The sequence below is a fragment of the Coenobita brevimanus genome, chromosome 46 (assembly GCF_032717465.1).
Source record: "Coenobita brevimanus isolate Jiangsu-jjx chromosome 46, ASM3271746v2, whole genome shotgun sequence".
NCBI lineage: Eukaryota > Metazoa > Arthropoda > Malacostraca > Decapoda > Coenobitidae > Coenobita > Coenobita brevimanus.
In genome coordinates, this window is record NC_136999.1 from 7794457 (window position 1) to 7814471 (window position 20015).

Genomic DNA, 20015 nt, shown 5'->3' on the forward strand with positions numbered 1-20015 from the left:
TTAGTGTTTGCTCCAAGTAATTGTACTCCTCGACTTCTTCAAAAATTTCATCATTTATTCTGATGACAGTCTTTGTTGTATGTGAACTGAACGTAAGTTTTACACTGGGTCATCTTTAGTCCTACTTTTAGACTTTATCTATTCAGGTCATTTAACCCCTCCATGGCCGCTGGCGTTGAATGACGTTTAGCCGATAAATGGCCGCAGGTGTGTTGAGCACACCCTAGAAAAAATTGCAAAAATTTTTGGGAAGTGAACGAACGTTCTGAACGTCTTCAGACTAAACTACACTACACTCCTATACACCCCATGAAGCAGTTCAGAGCCTGCTGCTTTGATGAGTGGATTTTTTATTTTTTCTCTCCTGGCCATATCTAAAAAAGCACAACTACACCATTATCTTGACCCAGGTAGAAAATATCATCTTTGTCCCCTGTTGCAAAACACACACAACCACCTGTTTACGATTATGAATTAATGCAGGCACAAACAAAAAAGACATGATAATAAGTGAAAAATACATTTTTGTCTTAGTAACTTTACCTATTTGCTTAGGTTTGTTGTAATGGTTTGGATCTTTTGATGCAGTGCAACTTGTAGAAAACTGTGAAAACTTTCGGCAAGTGAATGAACGTCTGGAACATGAGACTCACCTTGACTTCACCTTCTCACATGTCATCTTTCATTTCACCACGTGCTGCCGTGACGAGTGGATATACGATTTTTTTGCTTATGCCCATGCCTAAAAACACATAGTTACACCCATTATCTCGACCTAGACAGAAAAAATAATCTTTTTCTTCTTGCAAAACACACACAATCACCTTGTTTATGAGACAGCAACATATATTGCGAAAATAACAAGGTAAAATGATAGAGAAAGGTGAACATGTTATTATGGAGAAAGTTACAGTTTCCCCCTTCTGTAAACGTATTTATTTCTGGTTTTCTGTAAGCCAGGAAATCATTTACAACGCTGGGTGGTAACCATATAACCAAACCATACATGCTTCCTATGTGTCAACAAGTGGGTTGGTGGAGGGTTAGTGCCCCTTCCTGTAAAACAACTAACTCAAAGTCAAATGGCCACCCTTATGGGATTATGGCGTCTGGCAATAGATAGTCTCTGTATTTGTAATAATTAGACTTATTCATAGTTTTGAAACTGCATTACGATTCCATTTTTAGCCTTGCACGTGGTGTGGGAGGTGGAAGTTGCAACTCAACTACCTTATTGCTAATCAGATCTGACCCTCCACTTTCATCTTCCGTGGGAGAGCCTAGCCTCGGAGGACATGCAGTTTTCTCATTTAGGACTGAAAATTCAACCCTTTCACTACCATTTCCAAGCATGGGCACAACGATAACCTAAAAAATAACTTGAAGCTACCATAATCATATTTTGTATCAAAAAGGTGAAAAAATATTCATAATACAGTAATTTTTTTTCTCCAGCCATTCCTAACATACAGTCACTACTCGTTTTACATTGATTCGGTATACAATAATTCGCTACAACGATAATAGAAAAGTTCCACCCCAAAACCTGATTTATGATAAATTTCCCACTGCAATGATATTGACATCTGAAAATTTCGTACAAAGCACCAGGCACACGCAAGGGTGACCGTCGTTTGTCTTAGGCAAGATGGTGACCCCAGCGTGCAGAGCATTGTTTTGGTTCAGTTGCGGTCCCGCCACCCCTTCAAAGCCCTGTGTTTTCCACTGGTTCACGTGTGCCCCCCAGCTATTGTCACCTCTCAGCCAAGCATCGTTCTACTGTAGGCCTATACATCTTGTAGCACCAGGCCAATGTTGCGCAAGTGTGTTTGTTGTGTTGTTGCAATGATTTCCTGTACGTGAGTAATGCTGCCTGTATTGCTGTGATAGTGTTTGTTTAGGTCTTGGAGACAACTTTGACCGACACAGGAAATAATTAAGGTGGGTTGTCATTTTTGTTTCAGGCTTGGGTAGGTGACTTTGGAAAGTTGAGTTGACGTAACCCCCCTTTTAAAATGTGTTTCAATCTCCTGATTTATGATAATATCGTTATACGTTAAGGTATGACCTGATGTAACCCCATCATAAAATGAGTAGCGACTGTATTATGTACTGAAATCGTTCGATATCATCATATATATGCGCAACATTTCAGCACCATTCACATTGTTTTGGGGGGTTAAAATAAAAACAGCACCTGCGAAGTTGCACTGCGGCAGCATCTGTGGATGGCGGATATCTGTTGCCGATATTTCTGCAACGTTCATGCTCCATTGCAAGCCACAGAATGGGTCTAGGAAGCTGGGATATGTACTGTTAGGTGCGTGTGAACTTTCTCTTCAGTGTAGCAAGAAAAAAAAAGGCAATTTTCGAAACTTCATAAAATGTCCCCCACGTAGGCCTGGGATGTACAGAAAATTTCAGACCCACGGCCATGGAAGGATTAGCATTCCTTGCAGAGTCTCTGCTGTTTCTGAGATTAGGACAGTGTCATCTGCAAATCCTAAATGGTTTAGCTTTTTTCCATCTATGTTTACTCCTTTGTTTTCTTAGTCTAGCTTTCTGAAAATACTTTCTAGGCATGCTGTAAGTAAATTTGGTGAAACTGTATCTCCCTGATGCACGCCCTTCTCAGTCTTAATCTTTTCCAAGTCATTAATTTAACTGTAGCATTTCCCTCCTTATACAGTATATGTTTTCAAGCAGTTTAACAGTGTTCTCGTTGACTCCTTGTTCTCACAGTGAATTTATAATTGCTATGTTCTCCACAGTATATGTATATACAGTACAATCCCAGTTAACCGGGTGGCTTGGGGAATTTACCTTCCCGGTTACAGATTTTTCCCGTATTTCTGATTTTCAAGTCAAATCTATACAAAGGCTATCACAGCAGTAAATACAGTTCAGGTACTCACCAGTCACATTAGGGGTTACACTAAGAAATTCCGCCTGAAAAACTGCCTTGTAAACACACACCATGGTCATAACGCACGTGTGCAATGTCTAGCAACTAGCAGTACTGCAAATTACACCAGTCCATTGTTTACCGAATTACTGTATTCATTATATGTACTATACTCATAAAAATTGAAAAATAAAATATAGAAATAAAAGCTTGAACATTTATTAGTGAACTGATGATGTGTTAAGACTGCACTGTAGAATTATCACAACACCTGTGCCCCCACGTGAGTTTGTTTACGTTTCCGACTGTTCTTCTTCTTCCCTACCTGACCTCCATCACTCCACCCCCTCACTCCGCCACTCAGCTGTTTTGCAGAAAATAAAATAAATGATGTACGTATGAAATGCAGGCATATTATTTATTTATTTTTCTTCCAACAAAGTAAACTTTCATTCCTATTAACATTTATATTCAGCCATTAGTGTTTTATAATGTTCGCCTTTTTCAAGTCTGTTGCATATGTCCAGCTTCTGTTTCAAGGTAAGCACGATATGCTTACGTTTAGTTTGCACTTTAGGCATTTTGGAGTGTACAAATTACCGTCTATCAGAGGAACACAATAGCAAGAGACCTTGTTTACTGTCCGGTGGCAAAACGCAGACTGGTGATTTTTGGAAGGTGTGGAGGATGACTGAATTCAAGTAGGGGAAAGAGGGGGAGAGGAGGGGTGGTTAAGAGGATTTGCTAGGGATTTACATCAGCCGGAAATGCCTTCACCTCGCTTTGTCTGACTTCCCCCAGCCTCGTGTGACACAATCAAACGGCGGTTTGGCGGTCCATTCAAATTGGCGCACAGTTATAACTTACTGACAATTTTACCAGCCCTTGAATTTTCCCGTTGTTCTGAGTATTCCGTTTGTCTGGATACCGGATTGCTGGGATTGTACTGTATATATTCACCATATCATCAGAGGAAACATATATAAGTAGAATCAGTGTTTAAATGCTGATCAGTTTATGACATATTGGATGGTGGTCAGTTTCTGAACCTGATAATCATTTTATAAGAAGGGGGTTGGGGGACTTCAAACCTGAAAGCAATTAAAGCATGATTGGAGACAATGGGATCACTTGAATCAACCTCCTCATCCAGCATGCGACTGCAACCAACAGGAGATAAGATCAAACCAAGGACATGTCCCAAGACAGGAGTCAGTTTGTAAACGTGATTGAAATAATTCTTTCATTCCTCTTCTTTCTATTTATAGGTGACTCTACACTGAGTGACAAGCCAAATAGTTTCCTGTACACCAGGAAACCATTTACTATGATGGGTGGTAACCATATAATCAGGTTATGACACGTGGTGGTTTAGTGGGCAATTACGGTGCTCTAATTGGATTGAGCTTGTGTAGGTTTATATCTAAGGGGTGGTTGGGGTTTATTGCTCATGTAATGCCACTCAGGGATGAGTGAGGCTGGTCACTCATCTGAAATGTCAGGACTAACTTGCCTAGCCCCGGGCTCCTACGCTGTTTTTGGGGTGACAGAGGATTGGATGATGGATGGATGGATGGAAAAAATTATTGTAGTCAATTAGTTTAAGGAATTGTGAAGAAAAAGGTTTCAACGTTGGGTTGTCAGTCCAGAAACTGAAATCACCACAAATGATCAGTCCTTCAGATTTGAGAGAAAATGCTTCTAGAAGCTGGCCAAACTCCTTGAAGCCTCGATCCATGCCAGGATGGCTGGATCAATAAACAATGCAATTCTGACAGTTTGCTGATGGAAGTTTATTAATTCATCATCATCATCATCATTCGGACCTCATTTCCCACCTTAGGGCAGGGTGAGGAGTAGCAATGTCCAGACAGCCCAAATTTGCCCTATCCAGTGGGCCACGCTTCCAATCACTCATCATTCAAGTCCCTAGACTCCTGACTCTATCGGATATGCCAAAAACATTCACCACGTTCTGTAGCTTTACATAAACGTATCCAATAGAGTCAATCTGGATGCTGCTACGTTAAAAAGGGGTGCCAAATCCCTGATCATGCACGTCTTCTAACAACATTCATCCAGCCATCTCGATCTCTTGTCAGTTCCCTAGCCTCACCGACTTCCAAACCTCTCTTCCTCACACACTCATCCACGATATCTTTCCACCTTCTCCTTGGCCTGCTTCGCCTCCTCCCTCCTTCAAATTTGCTCAGGTATATCCTTTTCACCACTCTATTGTTATCCATTCTCAGCACATGACCATACCATCTCAGTACACTCTCTTCGATTCTGGTGTCCACCGACTTCATCACTCCACATCTTTCACGAATCACATCATATCGTATCCTTGCCACTCTCTGTACAGTACTCCATATACATTCCTCAGCAGTCCCATCTTCACTGCTCTTACTCTTGACTTTTCATTTTCATGCCACACCATGGGCTCACATCGATATATTATAGTTGGCACTGACACTCTTCCATGTAAACCTCATTCAGCTTCAACACTCATGCCTCTTTTTCGTATCAAGGCCTTCATTGCACCAGCAACCTTTCTTCCTTGTGTCACTCTACTTTCAACTTCTTTTGCTTATTTTCCTCTCTTTTCTATCTCTAAACCCAGGTACTTGAACTCTCTCATCAATTTCTGTTTCTCTCCATTCACTGTAACATCACACTGGGAGTTACCTTCTCTCTCAATAACCATCACTTTACTCTTTTTTTTTTTTACATTTACTCTTAAGGCACGACATTCACAGACATCAGCAAAGCTCTGCACTAGCCTGCCAAGTTCTTGTCTGCTGTTTGCAAGCAGTACTGCATCATCAGCATACAACAAATTTGAGATATTCCATCCATCACCATTTGTATTAATACTTCCATAAAATCAAACAAAGAAGGTAGGAAAGAGTATCCATAATTAACCCCTTGACTGCAGCTCAAATGGTGAAAGGGAGGCCCGTGGTGTGGCATTCCACCCAAAAGTTACCTGTTTTCAGTTCAATAATTTTCATATTAATACAAAAGATAGGTAAAAAGATGTAATAATAATACATGCACAAGAAAACTAAACCTTCCTTCTTATCTATGAGCTTCGGTGAATATATAGAGGCTCCTGCATTGCCATGGAGATAAGTGGAAGCAATGTCATTTTCGGTGTTTTTGTGTCACTGTAGCTGTCTGTCTTCATCAACCATCCCCACCATTGCCCACTACCCTTCACTTCCCCACCATGCACCACTATACATGTCACTTAGGTTTGCACTATGGTGTATGTGTCACTTGGCACTTCAGTATCATTATTTTAGACATTATAAAATAAAAGTTATAATGAACAGTGACATCCAGAAGCGAACTAACCTCATTTGTGTGAGTGATGCAGTCAGCATGAAGCTAAAATGATGAACTAGCAACCCCAAGTGTGAGCAGATGAATACACAAAGTTCTTGGGGCAGAATACAAGGCACAGTGTTTGAAATAGAATTGTGGATTTTAAAAGGAAAGCCACAGTCTGTCGATAGGTCCTTTCAGGAGGAACGTCGCAGTTAAGGGATTAATAGTCGGATCAGACATCCAATTTATCTAAACTTTCCATCATCTGGGCTGAAGGAAGCTAGGGAACTTTGTCAGGTTATCATAAATGTTATTAGCACAGTACAAGCTAATGAGAGCAGTCCCCGTACCATCTCATACCGCAGAAATGAGCCCAATCAAATGGTGTCTGGGAGCGAGGAATCTGAATCAGATGATGGGCGACGGCCAGTGAAACGACGATCACGGTCATTCAGCAAGTCCCCATCTGTGAGACAGAGGAGACGCATGGACTCAGGCTCAGTCGAAGGCTCAGGGGATGATGATGTGTCCACAAGCAGGGAGTCTTCACCTGTGGAGAAGAAGAAAAAGAAGAAGAAGAAGAAGCACAAGAAGAAGGAAAGCACATCTGATTCTGATGTAAGTTGTATCCTGTTTTTGCCAGCCATGGTTGCCGAGTTATTTTATCATTCATCCCTAACATAGTGACAATGTGAATTTTTTCTTGTGTGTGTGTGAACTTAGAATGATGGAAAGTTGAGTTTGAATATATGATGAGCGTAATATAAAAATATTAGCCACTAATTTAAGACATAACTTCTGCGTACGGACATAAATTTAGGAAATTTCACTTAGATACGTAATTTTAAAAAGAGTATTTAGTTACTATTTACATTCTTCAGTAAATTCTGGAGTACAGTGTTCATCTGACATAAGAAGAGGATTTTCATATTTTTGCAATTACCCCCCTTCCCCTAGGTCAGGGGCAGAGTAAAACAATTCTTTGGCTTAACATCCTTTCTGTAGCAGTTCTTCGTTACATTCATTGCATTCTGGTACTAATCTCTTGTAACAGCTCAGCATTCAAAATGCATCAAAAGCATTTTCAGGCCAAGTTAATGTAGTGTAATATCATTAGTTAGCATTTGCATAAGTTTACCACTGTAGAAGTGAGTACAAGTACTGTATATTCAGAAGTGCCAGTTGTTTTCATAAAAAAGCTTTGCCAGCTGCATCACATGCAGCTCAGTAAGGAGGGAATGATTAGTAAATGTAATGTAAAGTTTTCAAAGATGGTAATTGGTCATGAGTTCATCATTTTTAAGGAGCTGTTTTATTTGCATTCTAGTCGTCAGTCCTCATAAATTTGTTTCAGTGGTGAGTTGCTAATTAGTTAAAACCATTATTGTTTTTACTTCATTCAGAGTAATTTTTAAGTCAAAGATTAGTGTTTTCTAAACTTTCAATTCCTCAGTCATAAACCACAAGCATGTTTCACTGGAAGTTGTTTCCCTTAAAGCAGGGGTTCCCAACCTTTTTAAGCTGATGAGCACCCACCTGTTTTCTGGATAGCTATGAGAGCACCACTATAATTTCATAGTTTGGGTATTAAGAAGCAGTCCAATTAGTAAGGGTAATTTATAAATTATATAATATGTGTGTGTGTGTGTGTGTGTGTATATATATATATATATATATATATATATATATATATATATATATATATATATATATATATATATATATATATATATATATATATATATATATATATATATACACACACACAGTGTAGCAAAAGAAATGGATGATGATGTTGATGGTCTTACAGGGAATTATGAATATGGCAGTCAGGCCTACAAAGAGCTGGTGCTCGCGAGCACAATTTTATCCACTGTGAAAGAGCACTCCCAGACCATCAGAGAGCACAGTGGTGCTTGTGAGCACCAGATTGGGAACCCCTGCCTTCAAGTAACATTTTGCCATTACATATCATAGATGTCAAGTGAGAACTGAGTGTTAGTGAACTGTTTACAGGTTCAGGGAAATCTTCCATTATCGTGATTTTTAGACCGAGTCTGGTGAATGTTGTATTAAATTTTCAGTTATCAGAAACTGGAAAAGAAGGGAGGATGAGGAGGAAAAACCATGGGATTTTGAGATTAATGTGAAATTGAATAGGGTCAGGGTAGTTGTTCCATCATAGTGATTTTTAGTTAATTCAGGTGTTAATATTCAATTAAATTTTCAGTTATCAGAAGCAGAAGAAAGAAAGAAAAAGAAGAAGGAGAAGAAGAAGAAGCATAAGAAGCATAAGAAACAGAAGAAGCATAAAAAACATAAACATGAGGTAAGTTGAAGGGACTTGTTAGATACCACAGTTTTAAACAAACAGTGAATAAAACCTTTGAATACAGTAATAGTGCTGGAGAGGAATGCCTTTCATGTGATTGCACTGATATAGCTGGGGAGTGGAACAACCCAGTTTTGCAAACCGTTCAACTCTCCCTATCCCCCAAAAGGAGGATGGTGGACTGCTGATGAAGGACAATGAGCTTGCAGTTTACAGCGATGAAGTTCAGATGAGTCTGAGGCGACATCATTAACAGTCCAGTAACATTCTTGTTGTTTGTTCACGTTACTTCCAGTTTATTTAGCTTAGAAATGATCACATGCACTGAACAGGTTAGTGATCTCATGGAGTAGACTGTAACACCAGTCAGGCTGGGTAGTACTCCCAAGGTAGCTTGAACGCTGATGACCGGGAGAGCTGGAGTTTGTTTCATCAACCCTCATAACTAACTCCTGACCATTCCTCTTTATCGAACCTTTTGAGTGTTTTAGTAACACTGAGAGTAGGCTGGCATACTCTTCTCTACAGGTTTCTCTTGGGGGGGGGGGACCATAAACGCCCCTACCCATGTGCCCTTCTCCCGGTGATGACCAAGAGAGAGGCTTGGAACCACTGTCTGACTCACTTCGTATCTGCAGTGTTCGTGGCCTTTCCTCTAATTTTCTCTCTGTTGAACATCACCTACTCATCCTCACCAAGACTCAGCTGTCTGAGGCAACTGATAGCAAACCCTTCTTTGTATCCTACTTTATCTTTACTCACTTCGAAGCCAGAGGTGGCCATTGTGTATATATATGCAGCAACATAACATCTTGTTCAGGTTTCTGAACTTGAATCTTCTGAATTCTCTCTGTACTCTGGCTTCAGCAATGCTGTCATTCTCTGACCAAATATTTCAGTGCTATGTACTTATCCCCTAGTTCTGGTGACCATGTAAAGTTCATTGACTATCTTACATCTGAGGTGGAACACATCTTATCAGTTTATCCTTTCTCTGAAATCTCCATTGTAGGTGATTTCAGTGTTCACCACCATCTTTGGCTCATCTCTCTTTTCACTGATCCACCTGGCAAATAAGCCTGCATCCTATCTTTCCTTAATATCGTAGGGCAGCTTGAACAGCACCGGTACTTTCCAGTGTACTTGACCTTTTCGTTACAACTAATCCTTCTGTGTACGTTGTTAATAATTTCTCTCTGTTGGGCTCCTCTGATCATGACCTTATCACCTTAACCTGTCCTATCACTCCAGTAAGGCCTGTGGACCCTTGTAAGAAGCAGTGGCTTTGGCACTTTGGAGCTACCGACTGGGAGGCCCTTAGACAGTACAGTAATCTCTTTAAGACCTAGATGCCCAAGTCCTGGACATATTGGACTCAGGTCCTTGGGCACCAAAAACAAACAAACAAACAAAAAAACTGATATGTGTGCATCCCTACTTTAACCCCTAAATACCGAAGCACATTAATGTACGTGTTTACCATTTTAACCCTCTCAACCGAATCACATCAATATAGCTCGCCTTGTAAAAAACTGCCTGCACATTGCTCTGCCCTGATTGTGATGTATATCCCTTGAAGTCAATGAGAACTAACCCTTCCAGTCTCGGGTTGGGTGATCCGGCCACTCTGGGGGCAGGGGGGGTCACCCCCCCCCTCTCGGCCCACCCATTGCCTGAATGTTTCATCATCTGTCACGTAATAGCCCTCTCTGAAGACCCTCCCACCCCTCTGTATGCCCAAATAGGACATTGTTAGTCGAAGTTTATCCCTCCCCCAACCATGAGGCCCATTCCATCCCCCTCCACCACCCCCCACCTTCCCCCCCTACCTTGTATACCGCTACCTACCCTAACCCCTCCCTCCCTTTCGGTCCCATACTATCCTCCTACCCTCAATAAACCATCGTGTGATAGCGAGCATACAGCTTGGCTTGTTCTCCCCCATACCTCCCCTCCCCCACTCCTCACACCCCCAACACATGTACAAGTGCTTTATATGTATTGCCTCTTTTTTTTTTTTTTTTTTTTTTAACATAATAAATGCTTCTCTGTATACTATTCTATACATGCAAACATGTGCAATCACAGGCATCTGAGCCCCAGCCCCCCCACCACCACCCCTCCACCTCGATACATCTATTACTCCCCGTACAGGAATTACCTCCCCACACCTGCAAACACACCTGCTTGCATGGTTGATGTGCTAAATCACATAGATTTTATTTGTTTCAGCTAGCCAAACTGGTTGTTACCGTAAATGATCTCCCAAGGTTCAGTGTACTCGTTGTGGGCCTTCTCCCCCATCGATTTTTATCTCCCCACATGTACATACACATCTGTTTTCATAGTAGTTGGTTAAGAATAAACTAAAGTGCTCTACTTTGATGAGAAAAGATGGTTTTATCCAACCTCCATACCTGCAAACCTTCTCCCCACAAGGTACTTTATCTCCCCAAAAGCAAGTAATCTCCCCACACCCCAAAACACCTGTTCTCGGGTTTGGTGTGACATATGATATTGCAATGACCTATTTCAGTAATAGAAATAATTAGTTATCAAAACTGGGGGCTTTCAACAATTTTGGGGGGTAACTTTTTTTTTTTTTTTTTTTTCTCTCAACTTTGACCCTCGATTGTGCGGTAACTATTAGTCCAAGGGGGGTGCCGATTGTGCTGTCAGGTGTGTAATTTCTTCCTCTTTAGCCAGAACATATTGATTTTCTCCTTGGTAAAAGTTGAAAAAACACCCCCGAATTACAGCTCCAGTGGCAGACGAGCCAGATCGAATTGCAGTATTTAGGGGTTAAAATTGCCGCATGGTGACGAACAGCTATTTTTGGCGGGTGGTAGAGTGACCTTGCATCCTCCCCTTCCCAGTGCCCACCTACCTACTGTCATGACTGTATGCTTGTCGCCATGATTGCTCCACGTGCTCGTTCTTGTGAATAAATAGTGACTAAACTGCAATACCTCGCCACTAGACCACATGGGAATTTACAGTGTTGTGCAGTGTTAAGAAATTATAATTCAGAGTGCAAAGGATTAAGTGCAGAGTGCAACACTGGTGTGTTGCAACTGGTGTTGCACAAGTAAGAACAGAATGTGCAGTGTTAAACAAAAGATTAAGTGCAGCAAATTGTGGTAGGTGGTGGCGACCATCATCCACTCACTTGATGTACAGTAGTGCTGCCTACTTCCTTCTTAACCTTTATCATTCTTTATCTGTGCCTGCCCTCGTCTCTTCCTATTTCTTCCATCTTTCCTGTCACTTCTTGTTGCTTTTCTTTCCTTTACAGGTGACTTTACATTGAGTGACAAGCCAAATGGTTTCCTGTAAGCCAAGAAACCATTTACAACGCTGGGTGGTAACCATATAACCAAACCATACGTGCTCCCTACTTGTCAGCAAGTGGGTTGGTGGAGGGTTAGTGCCCCTCCCTGTAAAACAAATAACTCAAAGTCAAATGGCCACCCCTTACGGGATTGTGGCGTCTGGCAATAGATAGATAGATAGACAACACTGGATTACTGTACATGCATCAAGAGCACTCTCACCACTGTCAGAGCCTTAGAGGCTGGTTAATCCTCACGACGGCCATGAACGTGTTGTAAGTTTCCTGTACACAGCTAAATATTTCCCTACTCACTTCTAATTTCTTATTCTCTGGTTCCTTTTCTTTTATTTCATGGTTTCTGTCCCATATTTGTGTGTATAGTGTCATAAATAGATGCTGTGCATGTCCGGTAGGGAGTTATTTAGGTGGCTTTCAAAGTTAGGTTGGGTTGAGGTCTATAAGTACCTGTCCTGGGGTATTTTTCCAAGTCCAGGACATGCCTTTGTCTCTGTTACGTCGGATCTTGGAGGGATTACTGTACCGTACTTCTTTGATTTTCCCTAGAGTGATTATGGTATCCATGGTTGATAGCCATCTGAGTGTGTCTTGCACATTATGGAAGTTATTCTCTTGGGCATGGAAATATTTATTACTTTCTCTTACTAATGAAAAAAAAAAATAATAATAATTAATCATGTAGTAGTAGTAGTAGTTGTTCCCTAGGCAGTTGGGCCGAACATCCCCGAGTCCCTTAGGAATGCCATGGCTGAGACTGGGCTTTCCCACAGAGCTCTCGAAGAGTGTATGTTGTGTTGTTGGCATAGGTGATTGTGTGTAATGCAGTCTTCCATAATGTGCATAATAATATGGGGTGCTGTGTTGCATCCTGGACAGGCATCAGCGACGGAGGCATCCAGCCTCTTCTGGTAGCTTAAGAGGGCTGGATGGTGCCCACATCTCAGCCTGGCCAGGTGGACCCTGTCCTTACGAGGGAGATAGGATTCAGAAGGATGGATGTCAGGAGGCTGTGCATGCAGCTGTGTGTTGTCTTTAAGTGACTGAATGGAGCGGCAAGTGATCTGAGTGTGGATATGCTTCTGGAGGCTGGTCTGAGGTGGGCAAGAGGGGAGAGATGACAGTATTTGTGAATGATATCATGTGCTGGGTGTTGTTTTGATGTTCCTTGGTGTGGGTGGATTTGTTGCCATGTAATGTAGTGGATGTTGTGGGTTTGTGGAGGGTGCAGCAAGAATTTGGGTGTCTTTCATGTCTAGGTGATCCTTGACTTTGAGGACTTTGGTTTCTTGATGTAGGTGGTCTGTGGGTGTAGTAGCAGTACAGCCTGTGATTATTTTTAGGGCCTTGTTCTGTATGGTCTGTAGAGTATTGTAGTGTTTGTTGTTGAGGTTAGGAGCCTAGGCAGGGCTTGCATAATTCATCACTGAAAGTATTTATTGTTTGTATACTGTGGTGGTTGTTTCTTTGTTGTGTCCAAATGTTGTATGGGCAAATGACCTCAAGGCATTGATTCTTGTTATTTTATTTTTAATGTTTGTGATGTGTTGTTTAAATGACATTGATGTATTGTATGTTACACCAAGGATTTTGGGTGTGTGTGTGGTAGGGGAGTGTTGTTTATGGTGAGGTGTGGGATGTGACTGTGTTCTGCTGTCCAGTTTGTGAGAAAGATCACTGTAGATTTGGCAGGGGCTATTTTGAGCCTGTTTGTGGTGAACCATTTGTGTAGTGTGTTGAGGTAAGGTTGGATGATGTGTGCAGTTGTGTTTGCGTTTTGGTGCATACATGTGCTATATCATCTGCATAGGAAGCTATGTGTATCTGTGGTATGTGGGGTGTGGGTATGTCATGCATGTATAGGTTAAAGAGTGTAGGGGACAGAACAGATCCTTGGGGGACGCCGTTTGTAAAGTTTCTGATGTTAGAAGACTGACCGGCAAATGTTACGTGTGCACATCTGCCTGCTAAGTAGTTTGCCAGCCATCTTTTTGTGTTGTTGTGCATGTTTGTGTTGAGTATTTTGTTTGTGAGGTTGTGGGAGTGGATGGCATCAAAAGCTTTTCTGATGTCTAGTGTGATTAGGAGTGTTCTATGTGGTGGCCTAGCTTAATTTATGCCATCGAAAACTCTCTGTGTAAGGTCTGTAAGAAGGGTGTTGGTGGAGTGTAGTGGCCTAAAGCCATGTTGTGATTGGGCTAGGGGAATGTGGGGTGTGACTAGTTGTAGTACCAGTCATTCAGTGACTTTAGAGGGGGTGCAGAGGAGTGTGATGGGGCGGTGTGAGAAGGGTAACGTGGGGTCTTTGTTGGGTTTAGGGATAGTGATGATAATGCCGTGCATCCAGATGCTAGGTATTATGTTGTGTGAGTAGCTGTAGTTGGATATGTTGGTGAGTGCTTGTATGCCTTGTGGTCCAAGGTGTTTAATGTGAATGTTGCTTATGTTGTCTGGTCCACAGGCAGATGAGTGCTTAACCCCTCCGTGGCTGCCGGTGTTGAATGACGTTTAGCCGATAAGCGGCCGCCAGCGTCGTTTGAGCGCGGCCTGTAAAAAACTGCAAAAATTTTTGGGAAGTGAATGGACGTTCTGAACGTCTTCACACTGACCTACACTACACTCCCATACACCCCATCCACCAGTTCAGAGCCTGCTGCTGTGATGAGTGGATTTTCGATTATATCACTCCTGGCCATGCCTTAACAAGCACAACTACACCCATTATCTCAACCCAGGCAGAACATATCATCTTTGTCCTCTCTTGCAAAACACACACAACCACTTGTTTACGATTATGAAGTAATACAAGCACATACAAAAAAGACATGATAATAACAGAAAAATACATTTTTGTCTTGGTATCTTTACCTATTTGCTCAGGTTTGGTGTAAGGGTTTGGATCATTTGATGCAATGCAACTTGTAGAAAACTGTGAAAACATTCGGGAAGTGAACGAAAATCTGGGACATGAGACTGACCTTGACTTCACCCTCTCACGTATCATCTGTCAGTTCACCACCTGCTGTTGTGATGAGTGGATGTACGATTTTTTCTCTTGTGGCCATGCCTAAACACGCACAGTTACACCCATTATCTCGACCCAGAAAAGAAAATACAATCTTTTTCCTCCCTTGCAAAACAAACACAACCAGGCTGTTTATGAGACAGCAGTATATACTGTGAAAATAACATGGTAAAATGATAAAGATGAACGTAAAATGATAGAGAAAGATGAACATGTTATGACGGAAAAAATACGTTTTCCCCCGTCTGTAAACGTATTTATTTCTACTTTGTATCTGTTCTCATAATGATTGGACTTATTCATAGTTCTGAAACTGCATTACGATTCTATTTTTAGCCATGCTCGTGGTGTGGGAGCTGGAAGTTGCGACTCAACTTCCTTATTGCTAATCGGACTGACCCTCCCCTTTATTCTCCCGTGGCAGAGTCTAGCCTTGGAGGACATCCAGTTTTCTCATTTAGGACTGAAAATTCAACTCTTTCTCTCCCTTTTCCAAGCATGAGCACAACGATAACATAAAAAATAACTCGAAACTACCATAAACATTTTATATCAAAAAGGTGAAAATGTATTCATAACATTTTTTTTTCCAGCCATTCCTAACAGATTATGTACTGAAATCATTCGATATAATCATATCTCATATATGCATAACATTTCAGCATCATTCGCATTGTTTTGGGAGGTAAAAAAAAATATAACACCTGCCCAGTTGCAATGCGGCAGTCCCCTGGGCGGCGATATCGGTTGCCGATATTTCTGCAACTTCCGCGCTTCATTGCAAGCCACAAAATGCGTCTAGGAAGCTGGGATTTGCACTATTAGGTGCATCTGAACTTTCTCTTCAATATGGCAAGAAAAAAAAATCAATTTTCGAAACTTCATAAAATGGTCCTGGCGTCGGCCTGGGGTGCGCGGAAAATTCTGGGCCTTCGGCCACAGAGGGGTAAAGGTTGTTAATGATGTGCTTCGTTTGGTTATAGTGAAAGGTGCGTCGTCTGGGTCTGTGGGGAACTGTCTCTTACGTCGGATGATACGTCGGTCTTCGGAATGGGGGTTTAGATGGCTGACTTGTGAAAAGTGATTGATGAGAGTATTTGCTTGTTTGTTTGAGGGTATGGTGTCTGTTGTTGTGATGGCAGCATGTGATTTTGTGGTGTTGCTGTTGGAAAGTATGATGCTGTTTAGTGCTTTATAGAGTTTGCTGATGTTTGTTTTGTGGTCAAGTGTTTGGAGGTAATTTTTCCAGTTTAGTGTTTGTTGTTCTGATATTTTATTGTTTATTTGAGTGTTGAGTTCTTGTATTTGTTGTATGGTGTTTTGTGTATGGGGTGTTGGGGAGTGACGCAGTGTGTCCCGTTGTCTTGTGAGGCCTTGAATTTCTGGTGTGAAGTTGGGGTTGTGTCTCTTTCTTTTGCCTCTAGGGATGTGTCGTTTGTCTGCATTTTGTATAATTGTATTGAAAGTGTGCACGGTGGTGTTGATGTTTGTGATGGGTGTACTGTTTAGTGTTTCAAAATGTTGTTCTGTTTCAGTTACAAAGGCCTCCCAGTTGGCTCTCTTATAATTAGTGTATGTGTGTTTGTGGCCATTGGGATGATTGTGGTTTTAGTAGTGATGATGATTGGGAGGTGATCAGAACCTAGGGTTTTGACCACTCTCCAGGATGTAGTGGGGGTGAGGTTTGGGGAGCAGAAGGTGATGTCTGGGGATGATGGGAGGAAGAGGGCTTGGTGTGGGATATGGGTATATTGGTCTAGATTGTACAGTATGAAAAGATGATCTGTCTGGGATTGTAGTACCAGCCCTCTGTCTGTGTCAGGGTTGTTGACATGCCAGTCCGACGACTTGGCGTTGAAATTAGCACCCAGGATGATGATGGGTATGTTAGTGATGTGGTGTGTCTGTGGAGAGTAATTGCGTGGTACTGTGGGGGACGAATGGGGGGGAATGTATGTGTTAGCGATTGTTATGTGTGATTTGTTACCAGTGCGTATTTTAATTGATCGAATTTCTGCTGTGGTGTCATGTGGCGGGGAGAAGTGAGTGTGTGTGTGCACTGGTATCTGCAAAGTTGATGGATTTGTGTACTAGGGTGATGAGTCCACCGCCTCAGCCATCGGCCCGGTCTTGTCAAATGGTGGTGAAGTTATGAAATGTCGGTGTTTTCTGTGCACTGTGTAGTTTTGTTTCTTGTAAGATGGCAATGTGTATGTTCTGTTGTTGGATGAATTGTGTGAGTTTTTGTTTTTCGGTGTTTATGCCATCTATGTTTAGCTGAAGGATGTTTATGTTGTGTGTGCGATGTGTATTGGCTGCTGCAGCATGGGGGGAAGGTGGTGTGGGTTGAGGGGAAGGGGTAGGAGGAGGTTGTGATGGAGGTAAGGGTTTAAGTGAATTAGGTTGGGTTGGAATGGGAGGAGTTGGGGGGACTGGATGGTGTGAGGAGGATCGGTGGGTTTGGCTTTGGAGGTGTGAAGGAAGTAGGAGTAGGATTGGTGGGAGGGCTAGTGGGTGGGGGGAAGGAGCATAAGGAGCAGGTCCAGGTGTTTGTGTAATGTTTTCTGAATGCAAGTGTTGTGCTGGTGTAATGGGTCCAGTTCTTGCAGGAATTGCACTGAACTGAACCCTTTGTCTGTTGGCTCAACGTGATAGGTTTTGAGCATGTTGAACATATGTATTGTTTGTTCTATTGCTGTCCACAACAAGGAGAAGGCCTACGAAAAGTACTGGAGCCAACCCTCTCTTAAATCTCATCTCTCTTATGTTTTTGCCTGGAATCATGCTAAGTCTGTTCTTCACTCTGCATATGCATATATATATATATATATATATATATATATATATATAAACGTACTAAATGCACTGAACTCTGTGACTCAGTTTCTTCCCGCACCTTCTGGCAGCTTGCTAAGAACCTTTCTGACAACTTTAATTCATCATCCTTCCCTCCTCTTTTCTGCTCTGATGGCTCTGTAGCTGTTTCTTCTACTGACAGAACTTTGGCTCAGACTTTCTCCTCCAGTCCCACTTTAGATGATTATGGTGCTGTTCCTCCATAACTTTACCCTCTGACTTCCTCATGGCTGACAATAAATGTCTTCAGTTGATGTTTTTTCTGCCCTCATTGGCCTCAGTACTAACAATGCAAATGGACCTGTTGGGGTCCCACCTGTTGTCCACAAGAGTTGTGCTTCGGTGCTTAAACCCTGCCTATGTAAACTGTTCAAGCTTTGTATGTCAACTTGTATCTCTCATTCTTGTTAGACGTTTGCTCTCATTCAGCCTGTTCCAGATAAGAGTGACCATTCCCAGCCCTCTAACTATTGCCCAGCTGCTTTATCATCTTGTATTTCTAAAGTTTTTGAATCTGTTCTTAGCAAAGCAATTTTAAAGCACCTTTCCAATCACAAGCTTCATTCTGATCATGAATGTGGCGTCCTCCAGAGATGCTCCACTGACGATCTTCTTCCCTTCCATTTAGACTCTTGGTCATCCTCATTTCAGGATTTTTGGCAAAAACATTGCCATTGCACTTGTCATATCAAAGGCTTTCAATTGAGTCTAGCATAAATCTTTAACCCCTAAAGATCGCATTTTTCTGAGGCCCTATTCCACCCCAGCCGCAATTCAGAGTTAATTTTTCAGCTTTTACTTGGGTACAATTTTATCCTACAGATTTAAAGAGCTTGAATTTGCACATCTGCAAATGCCAGTCTCAGGCCACTAGGCTTAATGGTGACCACAAAACAGCTTGTCAAAGATTTTAAAAGTTCCCCCTCCCGGTAAGAGAAAAAAGGAAAAATATCGGTGAAAACCTAATTTTCATTAGAGAACCTTACCAAAATCAATGAAATCAATGTAAGATATGTTTCAATTGATGAAACTAGGTGTAGGAGTCAGCCTTAAAAAAAAAAAAAAAAAAAAAAAAAAAAAAAAATCTTCATCTAATCCTGTTACCCCATGAGGAGCATAGGAGCCTGGGGCTATACCTCATACCAATTAATCTGGCCGGGCATGTATGGCAACTCTGTTCCAGCTGCGATGGTAATTGGCTGGAGGTGTTTGTTCGATTTTGTTCTTGATTAAAACGATACTCTCTTTGTTATCAGATGTGATACTGAGTTTGTCGACAGTTCAATTGTCAAAAGCAATAAGAAGTCCGTTATATATTAAACAACAATGAAGTTTTCATAGGAAGAGAAAGGTAGGAGTCAACAAAGTATAATAACAGTCTAAGGCAAGGTCAGCATTCGAACAATTCCTTTATGTCTCCCACACTACATAATATTAAAGAAAATTAGGGAAACCTGCTTCATCTAAGCATTGGTATAACACATTTAAATTATAAGATCAGTCAGCACCCTTAAATTGTGTCACAACTCTGAATAATTAAAAATTCTAATGAAAAGACAAGTTCTGCGGGGAGGGAGGTTTGAAAAAATCGCGAAAATCAAAGTAGGCTAAAGGAAAACTGTTTCATTATATCTCCTCTGTTATCACAGTATAAGCTGATCCTAAAATTTAAATGTGTTATACCAATGCTTAGATTAAGCAGGTTTCCTCAATTTTCTGTTATGTTATGGAGTGTGGAAGAAATAAAGGAATTGTTCGAATGCTGACCTTGACTTAGACTATTATAATACTTTGTTGACTCATATCTCTGTCTTCCTATGGAAATTTCGTTGATGTTAAGTATATAACGGACTTCTTTTTGCTTTTGACGATTGTATTGTCAACAAACTCAGTATAACATCTGATAATTGAGTATCGGTTTAAACAAGAACAAAATCGAACAAACACCTCCAGCCAATCAGAATCTTGAACTTGGCAGGAACAGCGTTGCCATACATGCCTGGCCAGATTAATTGGTATGAGGTATAGGCAAGTTGGTCCTGACATTTAAGATGAGAGTGACCAGCCTCACTCATCTGTGAGTGGCATTACGTGAGCAGTAAACCCCCACTGCCCCTTTGATATAAACATGCACAGGCTCAATCCAATTGGAGCACTTTAATTACCCACTAAACCACCAGACGCCATAATTTGGTTATATGGTTACCACCCAGCA

General features: G+C 41.5%; 1 protein-coding gene across 5 annotated transcripts in view; it reads left to right on the plus strand.

The window, feature by feature from the left end:
* Positions 1-20015, plus strand: part of Srrm1 (Serine-arginine repetitive matrix 1) — a 179404-nt gene that overhangs the window by 144296 nt on the left and 15093 nt on the right. For all 5 annotated transcript variants that reach the window (XR_013897175.1, XM_080271562.1, XM_080271560.1 and 2 more), the window contains 2 exons: positions 6580-6856; positions 8469-8567. Coding sequence is in view for 4 of the 5 variants with exons in the window: in XM_080271562.1 (XP_080127688.1) it covers positions 6580-6856; positions 8469-8567 (376 nt within the window). In the remaining variant the exon portion in view is untranslated. The remainder of the gene's footprint in view (positions 1-6579; positions 6857-8468; positions 8568-20015) is intronic.